The sequence below is a fragment of the Heloderma suspectum genome, chromosome 2 (genome assembly GCF_057233095.1).
Source record: "Heloderma suspectum isolate Gila_16-S chromosome 2, 16-S_ref, whole genome shotgun sequence".
Taxonomy (NCBI): Eukaryota; Metazoa; Chordata; class Lepidosauria; order Squamata; family Helodermatidae; genus Heloderma; species Heloderma suspectum.
In genome coordinates, this window is record NC_139459.1 from 402884911 (window position 1) to 402906314 (window position 21404).

The 21404-nt window shown below is 49.3% G+C and overlaps 1 protein-coding gene across 1 annotated transcript; it reads right to left on the reverse strand.

Moving 5' to 3' along the window:
* Positions 1–229: 229 nt before the first annotated feature.
* Positions 230–19913, reverse strand: LOC146356677 (vomeronasal type-2 receptor 26-like). The gene is made up of 6 exons (XM_084830254.1): positions 19675–19913; positions 9240–9407; positions 7603–7666; positions 3930–4160; positions 2144–2270; positions 230–1149 (listed from the first exon to the last, which is right to left on the reverse strand). Exons 1-6 carry the CDS (start codon positions 19911–19913, stop codon positions 245–247), a joined length of 1734 nt encoding a protein of 577 aa, XP_084686380.1. The 3' UTR covers positions 230–244.
* Between the last annotated feature and the right edge of the window lie 1491 nt (positions 19914–21404).

Genomic DNA, 21404 nt, shown 5'->3' on the forward strand with positions numbered 1-21404 from the left:
TTTTCATTTTTACATCCCTCGTACCAACGGGGAGAGGCCTGAGGGTCATTTGCTTGAAGTGGGATGTGTCTGGGCAGTGGAATTCAAAGTGATGATAGTCCAAAGCTAGCAAGTTTCAGTTTCAAAAGGACGACTCATCATAAGACTGCAATATCAACTTTGACCAGTAGAGGGGGCTGTGGTGCTTGCACACACCTATAAAAATGGCAGGCTACAGCTATATATGGAAACAATACAATCAGATTTATTCTTTTGTTTTCAGCATGAGATGCTCCTTTGTATTCAGATCAGGCCTCAGTACAATCATGTAGCACTTGGGGAGAAAGATGCAGCCCAGCAAGCCAGCACTGGAGGCGAAGATAGAGAAGACCTGCACGGCTACCATGTATTTCCCCTTGGTGCTCAGGTAGGTGGGCACAAAGGAAATCCAAACGCTGCAGAAGACCAGCATGCTGAAGGTGATCAGCTTGGCTTCATTGAAGGCCCCAGGCAGCTTCCTGGCAAGGAAAGCCACTGTAAAGCAGATGGCAGCCAGGAAGCCCATGTAGCCAAGGGCAGCGTAGAACATGGAGACAGACCCTTCGTTGCATTGCAGGATGATCTGTCCAGGCTGCGAGTGCATGTCAGAGTCAGGGAATGGTGGAGAGATTCCCAGCCAGATGGTGCAGATCACAACTTGGACACCGGAACAGAAAAGGACAATGGAGTTGGCCAAACTCTTCCCCAGCCACCCCCTCACCCTGTTCCCTGGCTTTGTGGCCAGGAAGGCCAGCACCACAGTGATTGTTTTAGCCAGCAGAGAAGAGACAGCAACTGAGAAGATGATGCTGAAGGCTGTTGGCCGGAGGAGACAGGTCACTGTCTTTGGCCGGCCAATGAAGAGGAAGGAGGACAAGAAGGAAAGCAGGAGGGAGACGAGGAGAATATAAGAGAGGTCCCGGTTGTTGGCTTTGACTACGGGAGTGTCAAGGTATTTTATGAAGGTTCCTAACACAAAGCCTGTGGTTAAGGACAAGAATAGTGCAAAAGAAGCCAGGATGATACCCAAATATTCTTCATAGGACAGGAAGGTGATATCCTTGGGGACACATTCACCTCGGTACGTGTTTGGATGCTGATCATCTGGACATTTGGTGCAATGGTCTGCATCTGGAAAAACAAAAGAAACATGTCCCTAGAAGGTGCCCAACTAGGGATGACAGAGAATTCTGCCACGGACTCCAGGGAGGCCAGATTCTTTAGAATCCGCCCCCGCGGAGTCTGTGGCAGAATGGCCTCCCCCCTGCACCACATTGCGGAATCCCCCCAGGATGGACGTACCTGGTGGCGGATGCGGCAGTAGCGGCGGATGAAGCAGTGGCGGTGGCTCCAGCCTCTACCAGGCTGCTGCAGCCGCAAATGGCGGCCGTTGTAGCGGCCACCATTTGCGTCCCTACACTTGCCCGTGATAGGCTACATATATATTTACGTAGCCTATCATGACTAAAGCGGGGACGCAAATGGTAAATACTCCATCTCTGCAATTTCTGAAGTCCTAATCAGCCCCCTATCAGTAACCACAGATGTGGACAAAAAACACTAAAGTGGTGGGTTATGAACAGACTTTACTGGAGATACAGCAAAGTGACTTCTCCAGGTAAGTTGGCTGTGGTCAGCCCCATGGTCAGCATCACTTGGAGGGGGAAGAAGGAAGAAGAAAGGAAAGTAGAGGGAGGAGACCAGGAAAAGGCAGGATGACCTCTTAGAGATCCCCTCCCACCTTATTCAGGTACATATTAACCCTTCAACTTCAGGTTAAGTGGCTCATGGCCCGAGTCCCTCCAACAATTTCCCACCACTCTGAGAAGTGGGGATAAACCTCACAGTATTAACCATGGAGGACATGGACCCAACGTCAAGTGCAGGAGATACATGCAGACTCCTGGTGGTGCTAATCCCTGCCCCATTCCAAGCCTCCCCCCACCCCAACCCTCAGTCCATTCTCCCAGGTTATTTTTCATGACTAGTTTTGTGAAATGAATTGTGGCTATTGCAATAAAGGATCCAAGTGCAGAAATGCCTTTAAGCAAAGCTTCAGTGAACATGTCTGGGTGGATCTTTACCCTCCTCTGCATGGGCTACATTTTCCTCTGGAGTCACTCACCTTCCTGGCTGGAGATGGTCCCTTCTGTGCAGGGAGGACAGTCATAGCAGCAAACCGGCCTTCCTTCCTGAACCACCTTGATGGATCCTGGGCGGCAGCTTTCCACACACCTGGAATAAGGCAGGGCCTACGCACAGAAACAAGGAACATCATGGAAAATGTGTTGGGGCCAATGTAGATACAGAAATGACAGACACAGTGCAAAGGGCACAACAGGGTCTCCAGGATTGAACATGAAGTCCTCTCTTGTTTCCTTTGTGTGGAATCTTAAGGGACATGTTCAGTCCTCAACATCTCCTCTTCTAGCACCATTATTTATATTCCAGGAAATGGGTGATAGGTTGGGATGGCGGAGAATTCTCCACGAATCTTCGGGAGGCCGAATGCCAACGTATTCAGCCCCCCAAAATCGGTGGGGAAATTCTCCGCCGGCCCCCCGCCCCCACCCTGGGATGGGACTTACTGTGGCCGAATGTCCCTCTCGGCAGCAGGTCCCGGCGGCGTTTCGGCAGCATTTCGGCGGGGGCGGGGGTGGCGGCCGGTCTCCCGACCGGCTGCCACCACCGCCATTGCAAAAAAAAAAGTAAAGTAAAAAAACACACACACACCCCCGTGATAGGCTACATAACGATTTACGTAGGCTATCACGGCTAGATTTCCAAATTCAGCCATGATAGGCTACGTAAATCGTCACGTAGCCTATCACAGGTGACTTTGAAAAAAAAAAAAGCGCGTACGCAAATGGCGGCGGCCCATGGGGGCCGCCATTTGCGTTCCTTATTTTGGCACGTATAGTCTACGTAAAGATTTACGTAGACTACGGCGAAAATAAGGGAACGCTATTTGCGTTGCCCTTATTTTCGCCGTAGTCTACGTAAATCTTTACGTAGACTAGACGTGTCAAAATAAGGAATGCAAATGGCAGTCCCCATGGGAGCCGGCATTTGCATACATGCTTTTTTTTTTCCCCAAAGTCACCCGTGAAAGGCTACGTGACGATTTACATAGCCTATCACAGCTGACTTTGGAAATCTAGCCCTGATAGGCTACATAAATCATTACGTAGCCTATCACGGGTGTGTGTGTGTGTGTGTGTGTGTGTGTTTTACTTTTTTTTTCGTGGCCGGGTAGACGGGTCGCTCCTACCCAGCCTGAATTTCGCTGGCGAGGGATGGGGCGCCTCCCCTCCGGCCTGAATTTCGGCCGGGCGAGGCAGGGCGCCTCCCCCCCTCGCCTGAACTTCGGGGAGAGAACCGAAGTGCCTCCCCCCCACCGCGAAGCAAGCTTCGAGAACAGGTAAGGGACTTTCGTCCATCCCTAGTTATAGGGTAGCCATGGTAAGCAGGGAACAGCAGAGAACATGATATACACCATTCTGACCTTAGCCTTGCTAACTAGATAAGACATTCCTGTGTCTTGTCAGCTTACAAACATATATTTCAGAGAGCAAGAGCTCAGTAAGAACATGAAGCATGAGACTGCATGAGGCTACTTAGTCGGACCCCCGAGATGGCTGCTACACTCTTGTGGTCCATAAAGTGCCATATAGACTTGTGGTGCTATTCAAATGGAGAGATAAGTCCCAAGTAAGCTGCAGCCTGTGTTTGAAGGGCATCCTTCTGGCCCACAGCTGGGAAGCAGAGCTGGGGAAATGATCCCCTCTCTCTGAGATCTTGAAAAACTGCTGCTACTTGGAACTTCCAGGCTGACCGGAAACCTGCTAGATTTAGCAGAGGTTAAGAGATGGTAATAGATACCGTGGAATGAAAGGAATTGTTTCCCTCACCTTGTTGAACCACTGGGGCCACACAATGGCGTCCTGATCAATGGTGAACTTGAGGCCTGCTGGGGATCCTCGTCTTTCCATACTCCCAAATTTCACTTTAATGACAGACTTATTGGGGAACTTCACCCAATTCACGATGTCATAGGTGGCTGCCAGGTCTGCGTTCTCATCCAAATACACTCTGTCCATGGAATCATTGTGAAACTGGGAGTGTCTCAGGAACTGGTGAAGCTAGAATGGCAGAGAAAACACCAGCATGGAGGAAACCAGAAACCAGGGATGGCAGAGAATTTCTCCACGAACCTTCAGGAGGCCGAGTGCCAACGCATTCGGCCCCCTGAAAGTGGTGGGGAAATTCTCCGCCGGCCCCCCGCCCCCCCCCCGGGATGGGACTTACCTTCGGCGAATGTCCCTCTTGGCGGTGGGGGCGGGGGCGGTATCCGGTCTCCCGACCGGCTGCCGCCGCCACCATTACAAAATAAAAAAGTACAGTAAAAAAAACACACACACACACCCGTGATAGGCTACGTGACGATTTACGTAGCCTATCACGGCTAGATTTCCAAAGTCAGTAAATCGTCACGTAGCCTATCACGGGGGACTTTGAAAAAAAAAAAAACCGCGTATGCAAATGGTGGCGCCCCATGGGCGTTCCTTATTTGGACAGGGGTAGTCTACGTAAAGATTTACGTAGACTACGGTGAAAATAAGGGAAAGCTATTTGCGTTGCCCTTATTTTTGCTGTAGTCTACGTAAACCTTTATGTAGACTAGACATGCCAAAATAAGGAATGCAAATGGCGGCGCCCATGGGGCGCCGCCATTTGCGTCCACGCTTCTTTTTTTTTTTTCGAAGTCACCCGTGATAGGCTACGTGACGATTTACGTAGCCTATCACGGCTGACTTTGGAAATCTAGCTGTGATAGGCTACGCACATCGTTACATAGCCTATCATGGGTGTGTGTTTTGGGGTTTTTTTTTTACTTTTTTTTCGCGGCCGGGGAGATGGGGCGCTGCTCCCTGGCCTGAATTTCGCCGGCAAGGGATGGGGCACCTCCCCCCCTTGCCTGAACTTCAGGGGGAGAAGCGAAGCACCTCCCCCCCACCGGGAAGCAAGCTGCGGGACAAGGTAAGTCCCTTTCGTCCATCCCTACCAGAAAACACACTTGATTTCTCAGTTCTACTCATTGCATGCTTGAATCTTCTATGGCTCCGGACTGGGTCCAGACCCACGTGGATGGGGGTGTCTCTTCACATTCTCACAGACTTCATCTCATCCCTGAATGCCCTTGCTCTGCTGAAGCAGTTTAGGGAGCTAAACCTTCCCATGAACTATGATCGTCACCTGAGGCCCCCATCCAGGTGCCTCCTCTGAGGGAGATATGGAGGATGGCAACAAGGCAAGGGGCCTTTTCGGTGGTGGCCCATCTGTTATGAAACAACGCTTCGGTGAGTTTATCCAGTGCCCTCAGTGTCATCCTGTTGGTGCCACGTTAAGACGTTCCTCTACTCCCAGGCATTTGACAGCATATGCTAAGAAACCAGGCCTGGGATTTCTGTTGTTGATTGTTTTTCCATTGTTTTAAGTAAATAGTTTCTATATTAGGTTTTCTATTTTATTTTAAGGTTTTCATCTTTTATAAACCGCCCAGACAGGTTTGGCCATTGGGAAGTCTAGACATGTAATAAATAATGTTAAAAAATTATAGGCGTATAAATCAGTCCAGCAATCTGGGCATGGTATTACCATTGGCAAAGGGAGGGAGGCTGACCTCTCCATGGGGCACATTCTCAGCCACTTGAAAGGTAGCAAGTTGTCAGGTAGGTAATGAGGGCTGAGGTCCTATGCACACAAACCTGGTAGTAACTTCCACTGAACTGATTTTGAGTAGTAGGGACACAGAAATTGAGCTGCAACCATTATAGGTTCAGCATATGTCTGGGAATGAATCTAGATTCCTTGTGTCAGATATCATGTTGTTGTTGTTGTTGTTGTTCAGTCGTTCAGTCATGTCCGACTCTTTGTGACCCCATGGACCATAGCACGCCAGGCCTTCCTGTCCTCCGCTCTCTCCTGGAGCATGCTCAAGTCCATATTCATTGCATTAGTGATGCTATCTAGCCATCTCATCCGTCCCCTTCTCCTTTGGCCTTCCATCTTTCCCAGCATCAGGGTCTTTTCCAGAGAGTTTTCTCTTCGCATTAGGTGGCCAAAATATTTGAGCTTCAGGATCTGTCCTTCCAATGAGCACTCAGGGTTGATTTCCTGTAGGATTGACTGATATGACCTCCTCGCAGTCCAGGGGACTCGTAAGAGTCTTCTCCACCACCACAGTTCGAAAGCATCAATTCGCTCAGCCTTCCTTACAGTCCAACTCTCACAGCCATACGTTACTACTGGGAAAACCATAGCTTTGATTAGACGGACCTTTGTCGGCAAGGTGATGTCTCTGCTTCTCACTATGCTGTCTAGGTTTGCCATAGGTTTCCTCCCCAGGAGCAAGCGTCTTGTAATTTCATGGCTACAGTCACCGTCTGCGGTGATCTTGGAGCCCAAGAAAATAAAATCTGTCACTGCTTCCATTTCTTCCCTTTCCATATGCCAGGAAGTGATGGGGCCAGATGCCATGATCTTAGTTTTTTCATGTTGAGTTTCAAACCAGCTTTGGCACTCTCCTCTTTCACCCTCAACAAGAGGCTCTTTAGATCCTCTTCACTTTCTGCCATTAGGGTGGTATCGTCTGCATATCTGAGGTTGTTGATAATTCTCCCGGCAATCTTAATTCCGACCTGTGATTCATCCAGCCCGGTGTTTCTCATGATGTACTCTGCATATAAGTTAAATAAGCAGGGCGACAATAGGCAGCCTTGTCGTACTCCTTTCCCAATTTTGAACCAATCGGTTGTTCCATGCCCGGTTCTTACTGTTGCTTCTTGACCCTCGTATAGGTTTCTCAGGAGACAGGCAAGGTGGTCTGGTACACCCAGCTCTTTCAGAATTTGCCAGAGTTTGTTGTGATACACACAATCAAAGGCTTTAGTGTAGTCAATGAAGCAGAAATATCATATTGTACAACTGCATTTTAAAAAATTCTTCCAGCCAGAAAATCCTTATTGACATGTGATAAAACCAGATACAAGATACTTTTCTGCACATTTTGGAAAAGGTAATTTTAATTCTACATAATGGGGGAATGTTCAGCTTCGCACTATTGTAAAAGTCACCAGAAAAAAATAGAAATGTATGTTTCTCTCAAATGCCAGACACCATTTCAGATAGCAGCACTACACCCATGACACTCACACAGACAAAGGGAAGGAGGGAGGGGCAACTGGGGACCCAGTTAGGTATCAACCCAGCAGCCCAGTCAAGGAGGCAGGAAGGAGCAGCAGCATGGCTGACTCCAGTGGTGGAGCACGGGGAACGGGCCAGGGCAGAGACAGAGGGGCTGCACCCATGTTGGGACTGTGGCCAGATGGGCTGCGGCCTCAGGGGCCGGTGTCAGGAGGCCAAAAGAGGGAGCAGCACAGCGAGTTTTGCATCTGCTTTTGCTCCACAGATATCCAGCATTTCAACTCAGTTTCTAATATTCACAGCTTCTATATCCAGGGCGATCATGCTTGAATTGTACCACTGATTCAGGAGGGATACTGGTGATGGGAAAGGGCATACCTGCCATGGCTGCAGCCTTTGGATGTCCAGCCTGTCTCCATCTTCCGCCACCCTCCTCTTGGATCTGGACAAATAAGCAGCATCCAAGGCACGGGCCACAACGTGGACAGTGTTGTAAATGATGTAGCTGTCAAGAGACAGGGTTCTCTCCACAACCTCTTCTGGAAGGGTCTCCAGTTTCTCATTTTCTCTGCATCTTGTCCAGCCTTTCATGGACAATGCATGCTTTGAATAGGCACAATTAAATGCTTTCTTCACAAACTGCTCGATAGTAAAGCGAAAGTGTGAAAAATCATCATATTTTGACCTCTTATTTTGCTGGAGAGTGAAGGAAAATATACCAAGGATAAGTTGGAGTGAAGGACGATTAACTGACAACTCCAATGCAAAGTCCCACAAGGCCGTTGTGACCCAGACTTTCCCTACAGTAGGTTTCATCAATATTTCAACATGCAGTTGCATAACATTTAGTCCAAGCAAGAAGTATCTAGTCTCTGCGCAATAAACAAAGACATTGACTTGTCTCCAGTGGTGGAATGAAGCCTGATGGATGTCCATTTCATTTGTACTCAGTCCTGAGATGCTTTGTGAGAAAGCAACACAAACACCGTTCCTGATGAGCTCAGGTGTCAAGGCCCTCATGCATCTCTCTCCGTTGTCAGTGTTTGGAGCAACGAGACCAATCAACATCCATCTAAAATGCAGGAGCAGTTTGGCAATCCCTGGGTACTGGCTTCCTTCCTTAGGCACCATCCGGTAGAAGAAAGGGAACTGAGCTTTATTACTCACAACATGAGAAACAAAAGCATAACTAATCTGGAAAAGAAAGGGAGAGACGGGTGGTTTGTTTTGCTTCCCAACCAGATTTCAATTCTTCACTGGATACTTCTGATAGCTGGCCAGATTATACCCATTAACTGGAAATATCTGTGCCATCTTTCATACCAGTGGAACAAATAGTCAGAATTTTATGATGAATAAAGCATTCAGGCTGCCTGATGACAGAACAGTGAAAAATGAAGATGCTCGAAGCTACGGAGCATCTCCTGAGTGTCCATAAGGGAAGCAAGTTCCCAACAGCTCATCCCACTTTCCCAGCAGTTTTGAATGTGGCCAAGAACTGGAACCTAGAATAGGAACAAGCCTGATTTTCAGGGGTGGCCAGCAGATGCAAATAAGTTTACCCACCCCCTCACTGTTTTTTCTGTCTCCCTCCTTCTTTTCTGAGTTATAAACATGAATGAGGAACAAGCCACACATGACATTAATTACATGATAGTCCCTTGAATGCAGGATTTTTCTTTCACAAATACCCTGTGTACCCCCAATACACTTTCAGATCCCAGGAGGGGACGGGAGCCCTATCACTCTGCACCCCACTGTGGATCCAGTTCCCCGATTTTCATGGGTGGGGGAAGCTCTCATTGACATTCTCTGGGGAACTTTTTGATTTCTTTGGAGATAACCCCAAGTTGAGTTAGACTCAGCCTTTAAATAACTCCCCCGTCTGTACCTGAGGGATTTTGTAGATGCCCAGCATGGTTGAAATCTGGATGGAGATGTCAGAGTCAGAACCTTCCAGAACCGCCAATGGGTAATGCCTTCTTCCACAGCTGTAGTTGGGAACATTTCCCTGCCCAGGGGAGATCAGGTCTAGCAAGGCATCCGAAGTCATTCTTGCATCGAAATAGTTGTCATGGATGTCGTAGCCCAGGGTTTTGTTGGGTAAGAGTCTGGGACTCTGGTTGATCTCCTGGGTGGCCAACAAGAAGGGCAGAATCTTCCAGTACTCTGTGGCTCCTTTTCTGGTAAAAAAAAGAGTGTCACATTGTCATCCTGTCTGCAATGAGACAAAAACATTCCGTTGTTGCTTCTTTTACACCGAAGCAAATATGTCTGGGTTACATTTCCAGAACTTTCCTCGTGCTACCAGTAGGGATGTGCAAAAGTCACTTTCCTTTTTGCGGAACTGATTCGTGCTAGGGGAGGGGAGGCACTCCGTCCCTCCCCTTGGAATCTTCGACGGGGGGAGGCGATCCGGTCCTCCCCCCCCAGAATCCTGCCCAGCCGGCTGCGCTCCGGACTTCTGGCCGCAGAAGGGCTGCTGCGGACGCAAATGATGCCATGATAGGCTGCCGTGATAGGCTATGTAAGTATTTACATAGCCTACCACGGCAGGGCAAAAAACAAACAAGCAGCGTATGCTAAAGTCGGCAGCTATTTACATAGAGTAAAACGGCGAAAAATAGGGAATGCAAATGGTGGCCACAGTAGCCACCACCATTTTTTGCGTATGCCATTTTTTGCGGTTTTTTGCCCTGCCATGGTAGGCCATGTAAATACTTACATAGCCTATCATGGCAAAGACCAGGATGCAAATGGCAGCCACAGCAGCCAGTCGAAAGTCCAGTCACCACCGGAGCTGCCGCCGGAGCCGCTGCCATCCGGAACATCCGCCTCAGGTAAGACTCGTCCCAGGGGGAATCCACGGGGGGGGGCGGGGGGGCAGGCCCTACCGCCACAGATTTTGGGGGGCCAAATGCCAGTGCATTTGGCCTCACTGAAATCCGTGGCAAAATTCTCCACCATCCCTAGCTACCAGTCATCCAGAGCCCAAACCAGAAGTACAACACCCAATCCCCACTTAGTGCTTTGGTTGTGTAGAGGCAGGCAGGAAAAGGGGGAGGAGTCCTTGCCAAAGATCAAGATCCAGGATCCATTTCAAAACAAAACCCCTGAGCAGATGTACAGCCCAGTGCTCGAATTAGACATGTGTGCAACCCTTGGAATCGAGAAGGAAATTGTGACAGGTCAACAGATTGGGAAGATTTCTTACATGATGGGATGTTCCTCTTAGGCAGCCTCCCACAGCCCTCGAGTTGTTTTGGACTACAACTCCCAGCATGCCTGACCATTGGCCATGGTGGCTGCGGCTGATGGGTGTTGACCTGCAAGGCATCTGAAGGTCACCAGGTTGGGAAAGGCTTCTGTAGGGAGCAGTGTCCAGTTAAATTAAGGTGGGGGGTTGTCTGGGTTCAGTTTTGGTAAAACAGAACAACTAGCTTCTAAATCAGGAAGAAAAGAGCTGAGTAACTATTGTGTAGGGATGGCGGAGAATTTCTCCCCGAAACTTCGGGGGGCCGAGCGCCAACGTGTTCGGCCCCCCGAACAAGTTTCGGGGAGAAATCCTCCACACACACCTGCCCCCCGCACCCCCCCCGGGACGGGACTTACCTTCCCTGAATGTCCCTCCCGGTGGCGGGTCCGGCTGGCGGTTCGTCCGGTGTTCGAGCGGGGCGGAAGCGGCAGCCGGTCTTTCGACCGGCTGCCGCCCCCACCATTGCAATGAAAGAAAAAAAAAAAACACGTCCCCTGATAGGCTACGTGACGATTCACGTAGCCTATCACGGCAAGATTTGCAAAGTCAGCCGTGATAGGCTACGTGAATCGTCACGTAGCCTATCACGGGTTACTTAAAAAAAAAAAAAAAGCACGTACGCGAATGGCGGCCCCCATAGGGAGCTGCCATTCCCCTTCCTTATTTGGTCGCTGTAGTCTATGTCAATGTTTACGTAGACTACGGCGAAAATATTATTTTTGCCGTAGTCTACGTAAACATTGACGTAGACTACAGCTACTAAATAAGGAACGCGAATGGTGGCTCCCTATGGGGGCCGCCATTCGCGTACGCGCTTTTTTTTTTTTTTTTTAAGTCACCCGTGATAGGCTACGTGATGATTCACGTAGCCTATCACGGCTGACTTTCCAGATCTAGCCGTGATAGGCTACGTGAATCGTCACGTAGCCTATCAGGGGAAGTTGTTTTTTTTTTTTTTACTTTCGTGTTCGCGGCCGGGCGAGGCGGGAAGCCTCCTCCCCGGCCTGAATTTCGGCCGGGCGAAGCGGGAAGCCTCCCCCCCCGGCCTGAATTTCGGCCGGGCGAGGCGGGAAGCCTCCCCCCCCCAGCCTGAACTTCGCGGGGGGAGCAGCGAAGCGCTCCCCCCCACCGCGAACAAGCTGCGAGAAAAGGTAAGTGACTTTCATGCACCCCTACTATTGTGTGTCCATGAGACAGGGGAAAGCGCTTGTCATCATGACTTCACCTGAGTTGCCGCCCCAGGGATGGACGAGGCATCTCAGCCCTAATGACAAAGCATCGACACACAGAGCTAATCCCCCGTGTGAGTTTAGCAACAGGGTGAGGAGACCAGGGCAGTTGACTCTTTCCTCCCTGCTCATAGTATGTAACTGTAAACAAACAAACATAGTTATAAATCAATTCCCCACCTTCATCTAGTAACAAGTTAGTTTTCCAGGTAAAAAAACCCAAGCAAAGCAATTTTTTTTAAAAAAAAGTTTATGAAGATAGAAAGTCAGCACAGGTGTTGAGGATGTCCCGTGTATTGCGTGGAGTACCACATGTATGTAGCAGCACTTGGCACCTGGAAAACCCTCTCTCGTGTAGTTCAAGAGGAAGAAAATGTGACATCTTCCAAACGCCTCCTGAAAAAACACTTCTTCACCCTGGCTTCCCCTGTACTGTAAGTCAATTAATCAGGCCACTCCATTTTACTGCTCCTTGATTTTTACTGTCGTTGGAAGTGTTTTTAATGTTTCATTTCTAATACTGTATTTTAAAATTGTGAACCGCTGAGAGATTTTATATTCAGTGGTATAGAAATGCCACAAATAAATAAATAAATAAATTTTTGACACTCTGCCTGCTGGACGGAAGTCATGGGTGTGTGTAATGAGCTCCTTGAAGACAGGGTTGCCAACCTGGAGGAGCTAAGAGAGGCAGAGAGGTTGATGGAAGAGGCCTTCAGAGACCAAACAGTGGTGTCCCAATCCCTGGGTGAGGGCTCCTCTGCTGTCATGGAGCAAGGGGCCTTGGAGTAGGAGAGAGTCATTTTTTTTCTTTTTTTGAATATATTTTTATTTATTTTATCTTTATAAATGAAATAAAGAATACCAAAATTACCAACAACCTAATCAATACTTCAATTTCCCAGCAATACAATATTCTGATGAAGACACCACAAAGAGAGAAGGAAAAAGAGCAAAAGGGAAAAAAGGGAAAGGGAGGAGGAAAGGAAGTGAGGAAAAAGAAGAAAATTCTTTCCCCTTCCCTCCCCCTCTCCCTCCCCGTGAAAGAATTGAGTTTAAACTCCAATACCCCCCAGCCCCCAATGCCATTCTATTTTAAAAACTATATGCGGTCACTGAACTTGAGCCAGACCTCTTGAGGAGTGAAGTCAAGTGGGTCTTAGGAAGCATTACTAACAACAAAGCTAGCGGAGATGACAGTATTCCAGCTGAGCTATTTAAGATCCTAAAAGATGATGCTGTTAAAGTGCTGCACTCAATATGCCAACACATTTGAAACACTCAACAGTGGCCAAGAGACTGGAAAAGGACAGTTTACATTCCAATTCCAAAGAAGGGCAACGCCTAGGGATGTCAGAGAATTCCGCGATGGATATCGGTGAGGCCGAATGCCAGTGCATTGTGCATACACAGTGCATACTTTTCTCTATGATGTTAACCAGAGCTGTTTGCCTTGCCCCCCTTAAATTGCAGGGGGGAGATGAAAAGGTTTTTCAACCTTTTAAAAAGCTGTTTGAGAAAGCTCCCATGGAGAGCTCGTGGGAAGCTGCCAGAGCGACATCGGTCCCAACCGGAAGTCCAAAAGAGACATTCTGAGGAAAAGGGAAATGATCCCTTCGAAGGGACCCGTTCCTCAAATGACAAATATCCTCTAATTCCAAGGATGTGCCTCTGCAGGGAGGGCGGCTTGTGGTAGTGGGAGATTCGATCATTAGACACATAGGCAGCTGGGTCTGTGATGGGTGTGAAGACCGCATAGTGAATTTCTAAATTGTGCATGTTGTACTTTTAATGTTTCAACCTTTGTAAACTGCCCCGAGAGCTTTGGCTGTGCAGTGGAATACAAATGTAAATAATGATGATAATATTGCCTGCCTGCCTGGTGCGAAAGTTGCGGATATCTAGACATCATGCGCCACCTAGATTGCATAGTAGATAGCGCCTGGATTGTAGTTGTGCTCCATGCTGGTACCAACGATGTGGGGAAATGTAGTTATGATGTCCTGGAAGTCAAATCTAGGTTGCTGGGTAGGAGGCTGAAACCAGGACCCCCAAGGTGGCTTTCTCGGAAATGCCACCTGTTCCACGTGCACAGCCAGATAGTAGGGGTGCACGAAAGCCACTTACCTGGTCTCGCAGCTTGCTTTGCGGTGGGAGGGAGGCGCTTCGCTGCTCCCCCTGAAGTTCAGGCCGGGGGGGGAGGCTTCCCTCCTCGCCCGGCCAAAATTCAGGCCAGGGAGGAGGCTTCCTGCCTCGCCCGGCCGAAATTCAGGCCAGGGGGGAGGCTTCCCGCCTCGCCCGGCCGCGAAATAAAAAGTAAAAAAAAAACCACGCCCCCGTGATAGGCTACGTGACGATTAACGTAGCCTATCATGTCTAGATCTGCAAAGTCAGCCATGATAGGCTACGTAAATCGTCACATAGCCTATCACGGGGGCTTTTTTTTTTTTTTACTTTTATTGGAATGGCGGCAGCGGCAGCCGGTCAAAAGACCGGCTGCCGCCTCTGCCCCTGTTGAAGACCTGCTGAACCGCCACTGGGACCCGCCGCCAGGAGGGACATTCGGGAAAGGTAAGTCCCATCCCGAGGGGGGCGGGGGGGGCGGGGGGCGGAGAATTTCTCCCCGAAACTACTCTGGGGGGGGCGAATATGTTGGCACTCGGCTCCCCAAAGTTTCGGGGAGAAATTCTCCCCCATCCCTACCAGATAGACAGGTGAAGCTGAGGAGTCTCAATGGGTGAAGGAGATGGTGGTGCAGGGAGGAGGGGTTCAGATTTGTTAGGCTCTGGGGAATGTTTTGGGACAAGCTGGGCCTGTACAGGAGGGATGGGCTCTACTTGAACCGAAACGGAACCAGACTATTGGTGCTGAACATAGAAAGGGTGGCAGAGCAGCTCTTCAACTAAACGCTGGGGGAAAGCCGACAGGAGCTGGGAAGCATCTGGCTTGGTTTAGATCATCTCAAAGGGATGAAGATGAAAATGTTATTGACTGACCAAATGTAGAAGAGGAGGAAATAAGCCATGAGTATGTGGTGCGACATGATAGCCAATCAAAGAGACCTAAGTGCCACAGCTTCAGAAGGTGCACACCCCAGAGGCATCTGGACAGGGTCACTATGCATAGGCGTTTCTATGCAAATGCCAGAAGCCTCCAAGCCAAAAGGGGAGAGCTGGAGTGTTCGGTTTTAAAGGAGAACCTGGATATAGTGGGCATTACGGAAACCTGGTGGAACAGAGAGACCCAGGGGGATGCGGTCATCTCTGGATGTAACCTCCACAGGAAGCAGAGGGAAGGGTGTGGTGAGGGAGGTGTTGCCCTGTACATCAAAGAAGGCATAGTGTCGAGCAGACTAGGAAACCTGAAAGGTTACATCCACGGAAGTACTGTGGGGGATAATATTGAACATCAGAACTATTTTAGTGCTAGGAACGTCCCCCACACCAGAATGCTCAGGGTGATCTTCAGATGGAAAACAGAATCAGGGAGGCCTCCAAACGAGGAAGTGTTGTTCGAATGGGTGACTTCAATTCCCCCCACGTTGCCTGGATAAATGCATGTTCCAGTCAGGACAAAGAGGTTAGTTTTCCCAATGCCCTAAATGACTGTGCCCTGGAACAGTTGGTCATGGAACCAACCAGGGGGGAGGCAACCCTGTATTTCTGGTCCCAGGGCAGAGTCCGAAGGCACATGAAGCAGCCACTTTGCTGAAGTTGCTGAAGAGGTCAGTGTTCGGAGGGGAGACTACCTGGGAACCACATATAATCAGCTTGACTTCCATGATGGAAGAAAGGTGGGATATATTAAGGTGGGGCTGCCAAAGGCTGCTCGGGAAGGAGCCTGGGGAAGGAGGACCAGCCAGCAGCTGCACCAGGTGGATCCTGAACCTGAGCCTGCTTCTGCCCCTGCCAACAGGTACTTAAGGCGGGGCTGCCAGAGGCTGCTCGGGAAGGAGCACTTAGCGTCGCACTTGGAGTCGCGTAGGATCTGAAGACCCACCCACCTGCCTCTCCAGAGACACCAGCAGCCACAATACCAGCAGCAAATAGCAGCAGCAGAGGGCAGCAGCTTTAAAGACAAGGGGAAAGGGGCAAACGTGGACTTTATCTGCTCCTTCTTAGCTGCTGTTCTCTTTTATATCTTTTATATTCTTTTATACTGTTGAATCATTTTATACTCTAACATTTTAATATGTGCCTGGGAGGACTATTGGGCAACTCAGGGGGTCGGGGAGGGGCCACAATAACTGTGGCCACGGGCAGGGGGAGGTATGGCGTTGGGGGATTAACAGGCCAGCTGAGGAGAAGAGGGGCTAGACACCTTACAGCTGTCCCCTCTTCTGGTTCTTCCCCCAACCTGATGGTTCCTGTCAGCCTTACCAGTCTGCCCTCGGGTCTGGTGGTGCTGCTGCTGAATGCCAGGTCGGCCCAAAATAAGACCTCCCTCATCCATGATTTGATTGCTAGGGAGGCAGTTGGACCATTGCATGACAATGGAGTTAAAGGAGTACTAAAGGAGGATGAGGAGATTGCTGAGAAGCTGATTTAATTACTTTCATCTGCCTTCACTGCAGAAGATATTGGACAGCTACCTGTGCCTGAACTGAGAGCCAGTGTGGTGTAGTGGCGAGAGTGTTGGACCGGGAGCTGGGAGATCCGGGTTCTAGTCCCCACTTGGCCATGGAAGCTCACAGGGTGACTTTGGGCCAGTCACAGTCTGTCAGCCCAACCCACCTCACAGGGTTGTTGTTGTGAGGATAAAATGGAGAGGAGGAGGATTATGTAAGCCGCCTTGGGTTCCTTGCAAGAGGAAAAAAGGCGGGGTATAAATGCAATAAAGAAATAAAAAATAAAGAAATGAACTGATGTTTTCAGGAAAGGGGTCTGTGGAACTGAGGCAAATATTGATGATAAGGTGATAGGATGCGAGCTAGTGGTGACTGACCTAGGAAGAGACCTTGGGGTTGTGGTGGACAGCTTATGAACCCAGTGTGTGGCTACTGTGAAAAAGACAAACTCCACGTTCGCCATAATCAGGAAAGGAGCTGAGAATAAAACTGCCAATATCAGACTGCCCTTGTAGAAATCTATGGTGTGACCACACCTGAAATACTGTGTACAGTTCCGGTCACCTCAACTGAAAACAGGTACTGTAAAGCTGGAAAAAGTGCAGAAAGGGGCAACTAACGTGATCAAGGGGCTGGAGCATCTCCCCTATGAGAGAAGGTTACAGCGGGTGGGATTGTTGAGCTTGGAAAAAGGGTAAGGGGTAAGGGGAGACATGAGATGTACAAAATAATGCCTGGTGCGGAGAATGTGGATAAGGAGACATTTTTCTCCCTCTCTCCAAATAATAGAACCCGGTGTCATCCTATGCAGCTGATTGGTGGGAGATTCAGGACAGGTTAAACCAAGGACAACAGCAACTAGAAGACCAAGGCCAAGACCAAGACGAATTCAGTGACACTGCCCCCCTTGGATCAGGGAGGTTAATTTTACTGCAGCTCTACAATTCTTAGCTTTTATCTTGTGCTTTAAGGTAGTGAAAGCACATCATATCTGCAAGGCCATTTTTATCCTTAGCCTCATGTTATCCCCGTTTTTATTACCATCTCCATAGTTAGTTCAATGATTCCAAGGGACTTCCTGGGCATATAATGTATTGTGTGCTGTTAAAAGCGGGGGTGGTGTCACTCACAACCACCCTGGAATGTAGCCCACTGTTCTTATCTCAAACTGCACATCAATGAAAGTCCCTCTACTGCCTCTCAGAAACACATACAGCAGCAGAAGCATCTCAAATGCAACATAGGCAGAAGCTAAAAATCCCACATCCTCCCATTTTTATCGTTGAAAAGTATTATATTTACATTTTCCAACATCAATATGTAACCTGCCCTTCGGCTGGCCAGAGAACTGAAGAGTGGCCAATGTAATGCTTTTTTCTTTTAAGGAATCAAGGGAGAATCCAGAAAATGGCTAGGGATGTCAGAGAATTCCGCCATGGATCTCGGTGAGGCTGAATGCCAGTGCATTCGGCCCCCAAAAATCTGTGGTGGAGTGGCCTGCCACCCCCCACTCCCCTGCTGATCCCCCCCGGGATGAAACTTACCTGAGGCGGATCTTATGGGCGGCGGCGGCTCTGGCGGCGGCTCCGGCAGCGGCTTCGGTGGCGATGGCCGGTCTTCCGACTGGCTGCCGCCGCTGCCATTTCCAGGCTTTACATAGCCTATCTTTACGTAGCCTATCATGGTTGGGGGTGGGTTTTTTTAAAAAAAAACGCGTACGCAAATGGCGGTGGCTATGGCCGGTGCCATTTGCATTCCTTCTTTTTACTGTCTTAATCTACGTAAATATTTATGTAGACTATGATGGCGAAAATAAAGGGGAACGCAAATAGCATAGTGGGCACTATTTGCGTCCCCTTTTGATTCGCCATTTTAGCCTACGTAAAGATTTACGTAGGCTAAAACGGTGAATGAAAAGGGGACGCAAATAGCGCCCGCTATGCTATTTGCGTTCCCCTTTATTTTCGCCATCATAGTCTACATAAATATTTACGTAGATTAAGATGGCCAAAAAGAAGGAACGCAAATGGCGGCGGCCGTAGCCACCGCCATTTGCGTACGCGGTGTTGTTGTTTTTTACCCAGAGCCCTCCGCAGCCGGAAATCTGGCTGCGGACGGCTCTGGCCTGGCTGGGCCGGGCCTGGCCGGCTGCTCTGTGGAGCTGCCGTGGAGCACAGCCAGCTGTTTGAGGATTCCGGGGGGAGGAATGGAGCGCCTCCCCCCCAGGCGGGATTCCGGGGGAAGGAACGGAATGCCTCCCCCCCACCATCAACATAATCTGCGAAAGGTAAGTCACTTTCGTAGATCCCTAAAAATGGCAAGCCAGTGAGTTTAATGTGTGTTCTGGGGAGGGATGTTGGAGAAATCTTCCACGGACCCCCATGCAGAAAATGTTGGAAATGTTGCTCTAAAGAACACAAAGCAGAGAGTAGGAATAAGTCTGGGAAAAGACAAAGGCCATGTAGGGGATCACTAGGAAATGAGCCCTAGCAGTTCACACTTGGAAGGGACCTTGGAGGCCATCTAGCTCAGCCCCCTGCTCAGTGCATTATCTGCAGTGTAGGACGCAACAACAACATCCCTGACAGGTGGCTGTCCAGCCCTTCTGAAACCCCTCCGGGGGAGAGTCCCCGCCACTTCCCGAGGCCACCTGATCCACTGCTCAACAGCTTGTTTCACGAGAAAGCTTCTCCTAAGGCTGACTTCCCCCACCTGGTGTCCCACAGCTGTTTTGGACTTCATCTCCCACCATCCCCAGCCAGCACAGAAAATGGTAGGAATGCTGACAGTTGTAGTCTAAAGGACCGAGAGGGCACCTAGTTGGTACATTTGTCACAATGTTTACCCCAATTCTGCTTCCCTGTGACTTCCAACCATTGGTTCTGGTCTTCCCTGTGAGAGCAACAGAGTCCAATCCTGCTCTGTCTTCAGCACAACAGCCTGTGAGATACCTGAGGACTGCTCTCATCTCCCCTTCGTCTGCCTAAACATACCCAGGTCTTTTGACCCTTCCTCAGAGGAGTTGGTGTCCAGACAAACATTTGCAGTCTTACTGGGCAGTCATGGGGGTGGGGGTGGAGAAGTGCTCTCCCTCCTGAATGATAGCCTGGGTCTGCTCACATGGGTTAAGAAAGAGGAGCAGATGTTCCTTCTGCACACCCACATGATAGCAGTTCAAATTGTCCCGTTTTACGTTGCCACACTTCTGAAAATGAGCCAGCAGGCTGGGCAATGAATGGGGTGATGATGCCCCCCCCCCCGGCAAAACAGGGCAGGGATTTCCCAGTTCCCAGCTCAGAGGGACAGTCCTGGGCCATTCGGAATGAGCGGAGCTCATGAAATTGGTAGCTGGTGGAACAGCAGCAGCTCCCCTCCAACTCGCACACAGAATGACTTACCCATGAAGCCTGGTAGATGGAGGCTTGTCGAGCAGGGATGGCAGAAAGAGAACTCCCGTGGCATAGATGACCGCACCAATGAGGAGGTCCCCTGGCCTGTAGTGGTTCAGCGGGGCCAATTCATCCCTTTCCACAGTCAAGGGGCATCTGGCTCGGAGCATCCCGCAGGTGGCCTGGGGCAGCAGCAGCAGCGAGAGCAGCAGCGTTCTCGTTCTGGGTGCGCCTGGCACAGCCTCCATCCTCCTTCCTGCTCCTCTGAACTGACTGGATGTAGAATGCGAGGAAGGCAAAGTCCTCTTGCAAGACGGAGGCGTCGGTTGCTTTCCCTGCACAGATGGGGCCCAGGCAAGCAAGACTTCACATCTGGACGGGCTGAGAGCAAATCCACTCCACACAGCCGCAGAGCCCTCCTCACCAGACCTTGAGCTCAGCCAAGGTCTCCGTGGCTCAGGAGGCCTGTGAAAGACGCCGCTTCGTGTTGCTCAGTATTCTGATGTTTACCTCAGTGGACTCAATGGGGCGATTTGAAAAAAAGAGTCCCTTGAGGTTTGGCAGAAAGACGAATAAACCACTATGATTTTGATAATTATATGTGGAAGAAATTGCATCACCTCTGCAATTTCCTGAACTCTCCATTCTGCTGGAGAAAAAATGTTTGCTACAGCTCACAGATGCCACTCCACACTCTTGACATGGGCTGGAGGGGGGGGGGATAGGTGAGCTTGGCCTGGCCTTTACCTGTGGAACACCTTCATATGAACCAGGAGAAGATCAGGGGTGTTGTTAGGTTCTTCAATGATCCAGGGCACAGGCCTGTAATACGCATTTGCATGTCTGTCTATCTGTCTGTCTGTCTGTCTATCTGTCTATCTATCTAATCTATCATTGTCTAAGTGCACATCTAATGTGTATATGTATATATATATATATATATATATATATATATATATATATATATACACACACACATACGTACGTGTGTGTGTGTGTGTGTGTGGTGTGTGCATGTGGCGTGCTTTTGTGTAGAGATTACATACATACATACATACATACATAAGAAGTGCCTGAAATTATCAGACACCCAATTCAGCGTATTGAAAAACATCCCGCTTCTGCTCGGGCCAATTGGTAGTCAGACCACTTCAGCTCAGCACCAAACCTGAGTCAATGGTTGGAAAAGTGAGTCTTTATGCTTCCTGTTGACTACCATGGGAAACTAGAAAATAACTGTACCTTTTTTCTCTTGGTCAGAACTGGATGATAATTCTAGGCACAGTAGCCCCTGAGAAGGGGATTGCATCTACCCAACATCAGAAAAATAGGTGCGGAGTTTATATTCTGATTTTCTTTTAAAGGGAACTGTGCCAATACCATTTTTATTACTCGGAAGAAGTGGATAAAGAATTCAGGATTCATTGCCCCATCAGAGAAGATTGTGTCTGCCAAAGCTCAGAATGATAGCTACAAGGGTTTTTGAGGTCTCCAAAAGAGAACATACTTATCTCCCTATTTTCCTTGTTCTGAAAATTACCGACAGCCTAGAGCTGTCCCTAAGTAAGAAACCAGCAAAGTTTCAGAAGGACAGGTGCAGCAGTTCATGTGGAAGGGGAGTTCTCCGATTTGGCGGAGGGAGTGATTTGCTTTCCCTTCCATTCACCTCTTCCCCAATAGTTTTTGGGTGACTTTGTATGAAACTGCACAGGTCATTAGAGGTGTCCTCCGGGCAAGAA

Bases quoted from the DNA above. Each gene is read 5' to 3' on its own strand.
- LOC146356677 (XM_084830254.1), bottom strand. From the start codon at position 19,913: ATGGAGGCTGTGCCAGGCGCACCCAGAACGAGAACGCTGCTGCTCTCG. The intron at 4,161-7,602 runs GTATGCCCTTTC...CTGCCATTCTAG, and splicing joins AAAGGCTGCAGCCATGGCAG to CTTCACCAGTTCCTGAGACA. The intron at 2,271-3,929 runs GTGAGGGAAACA...TTCTGTGCGTAG, and splicing joins GGCCCCAGTGGTTCAACAAG to GCCCTGCCTTATTCCAGGTG.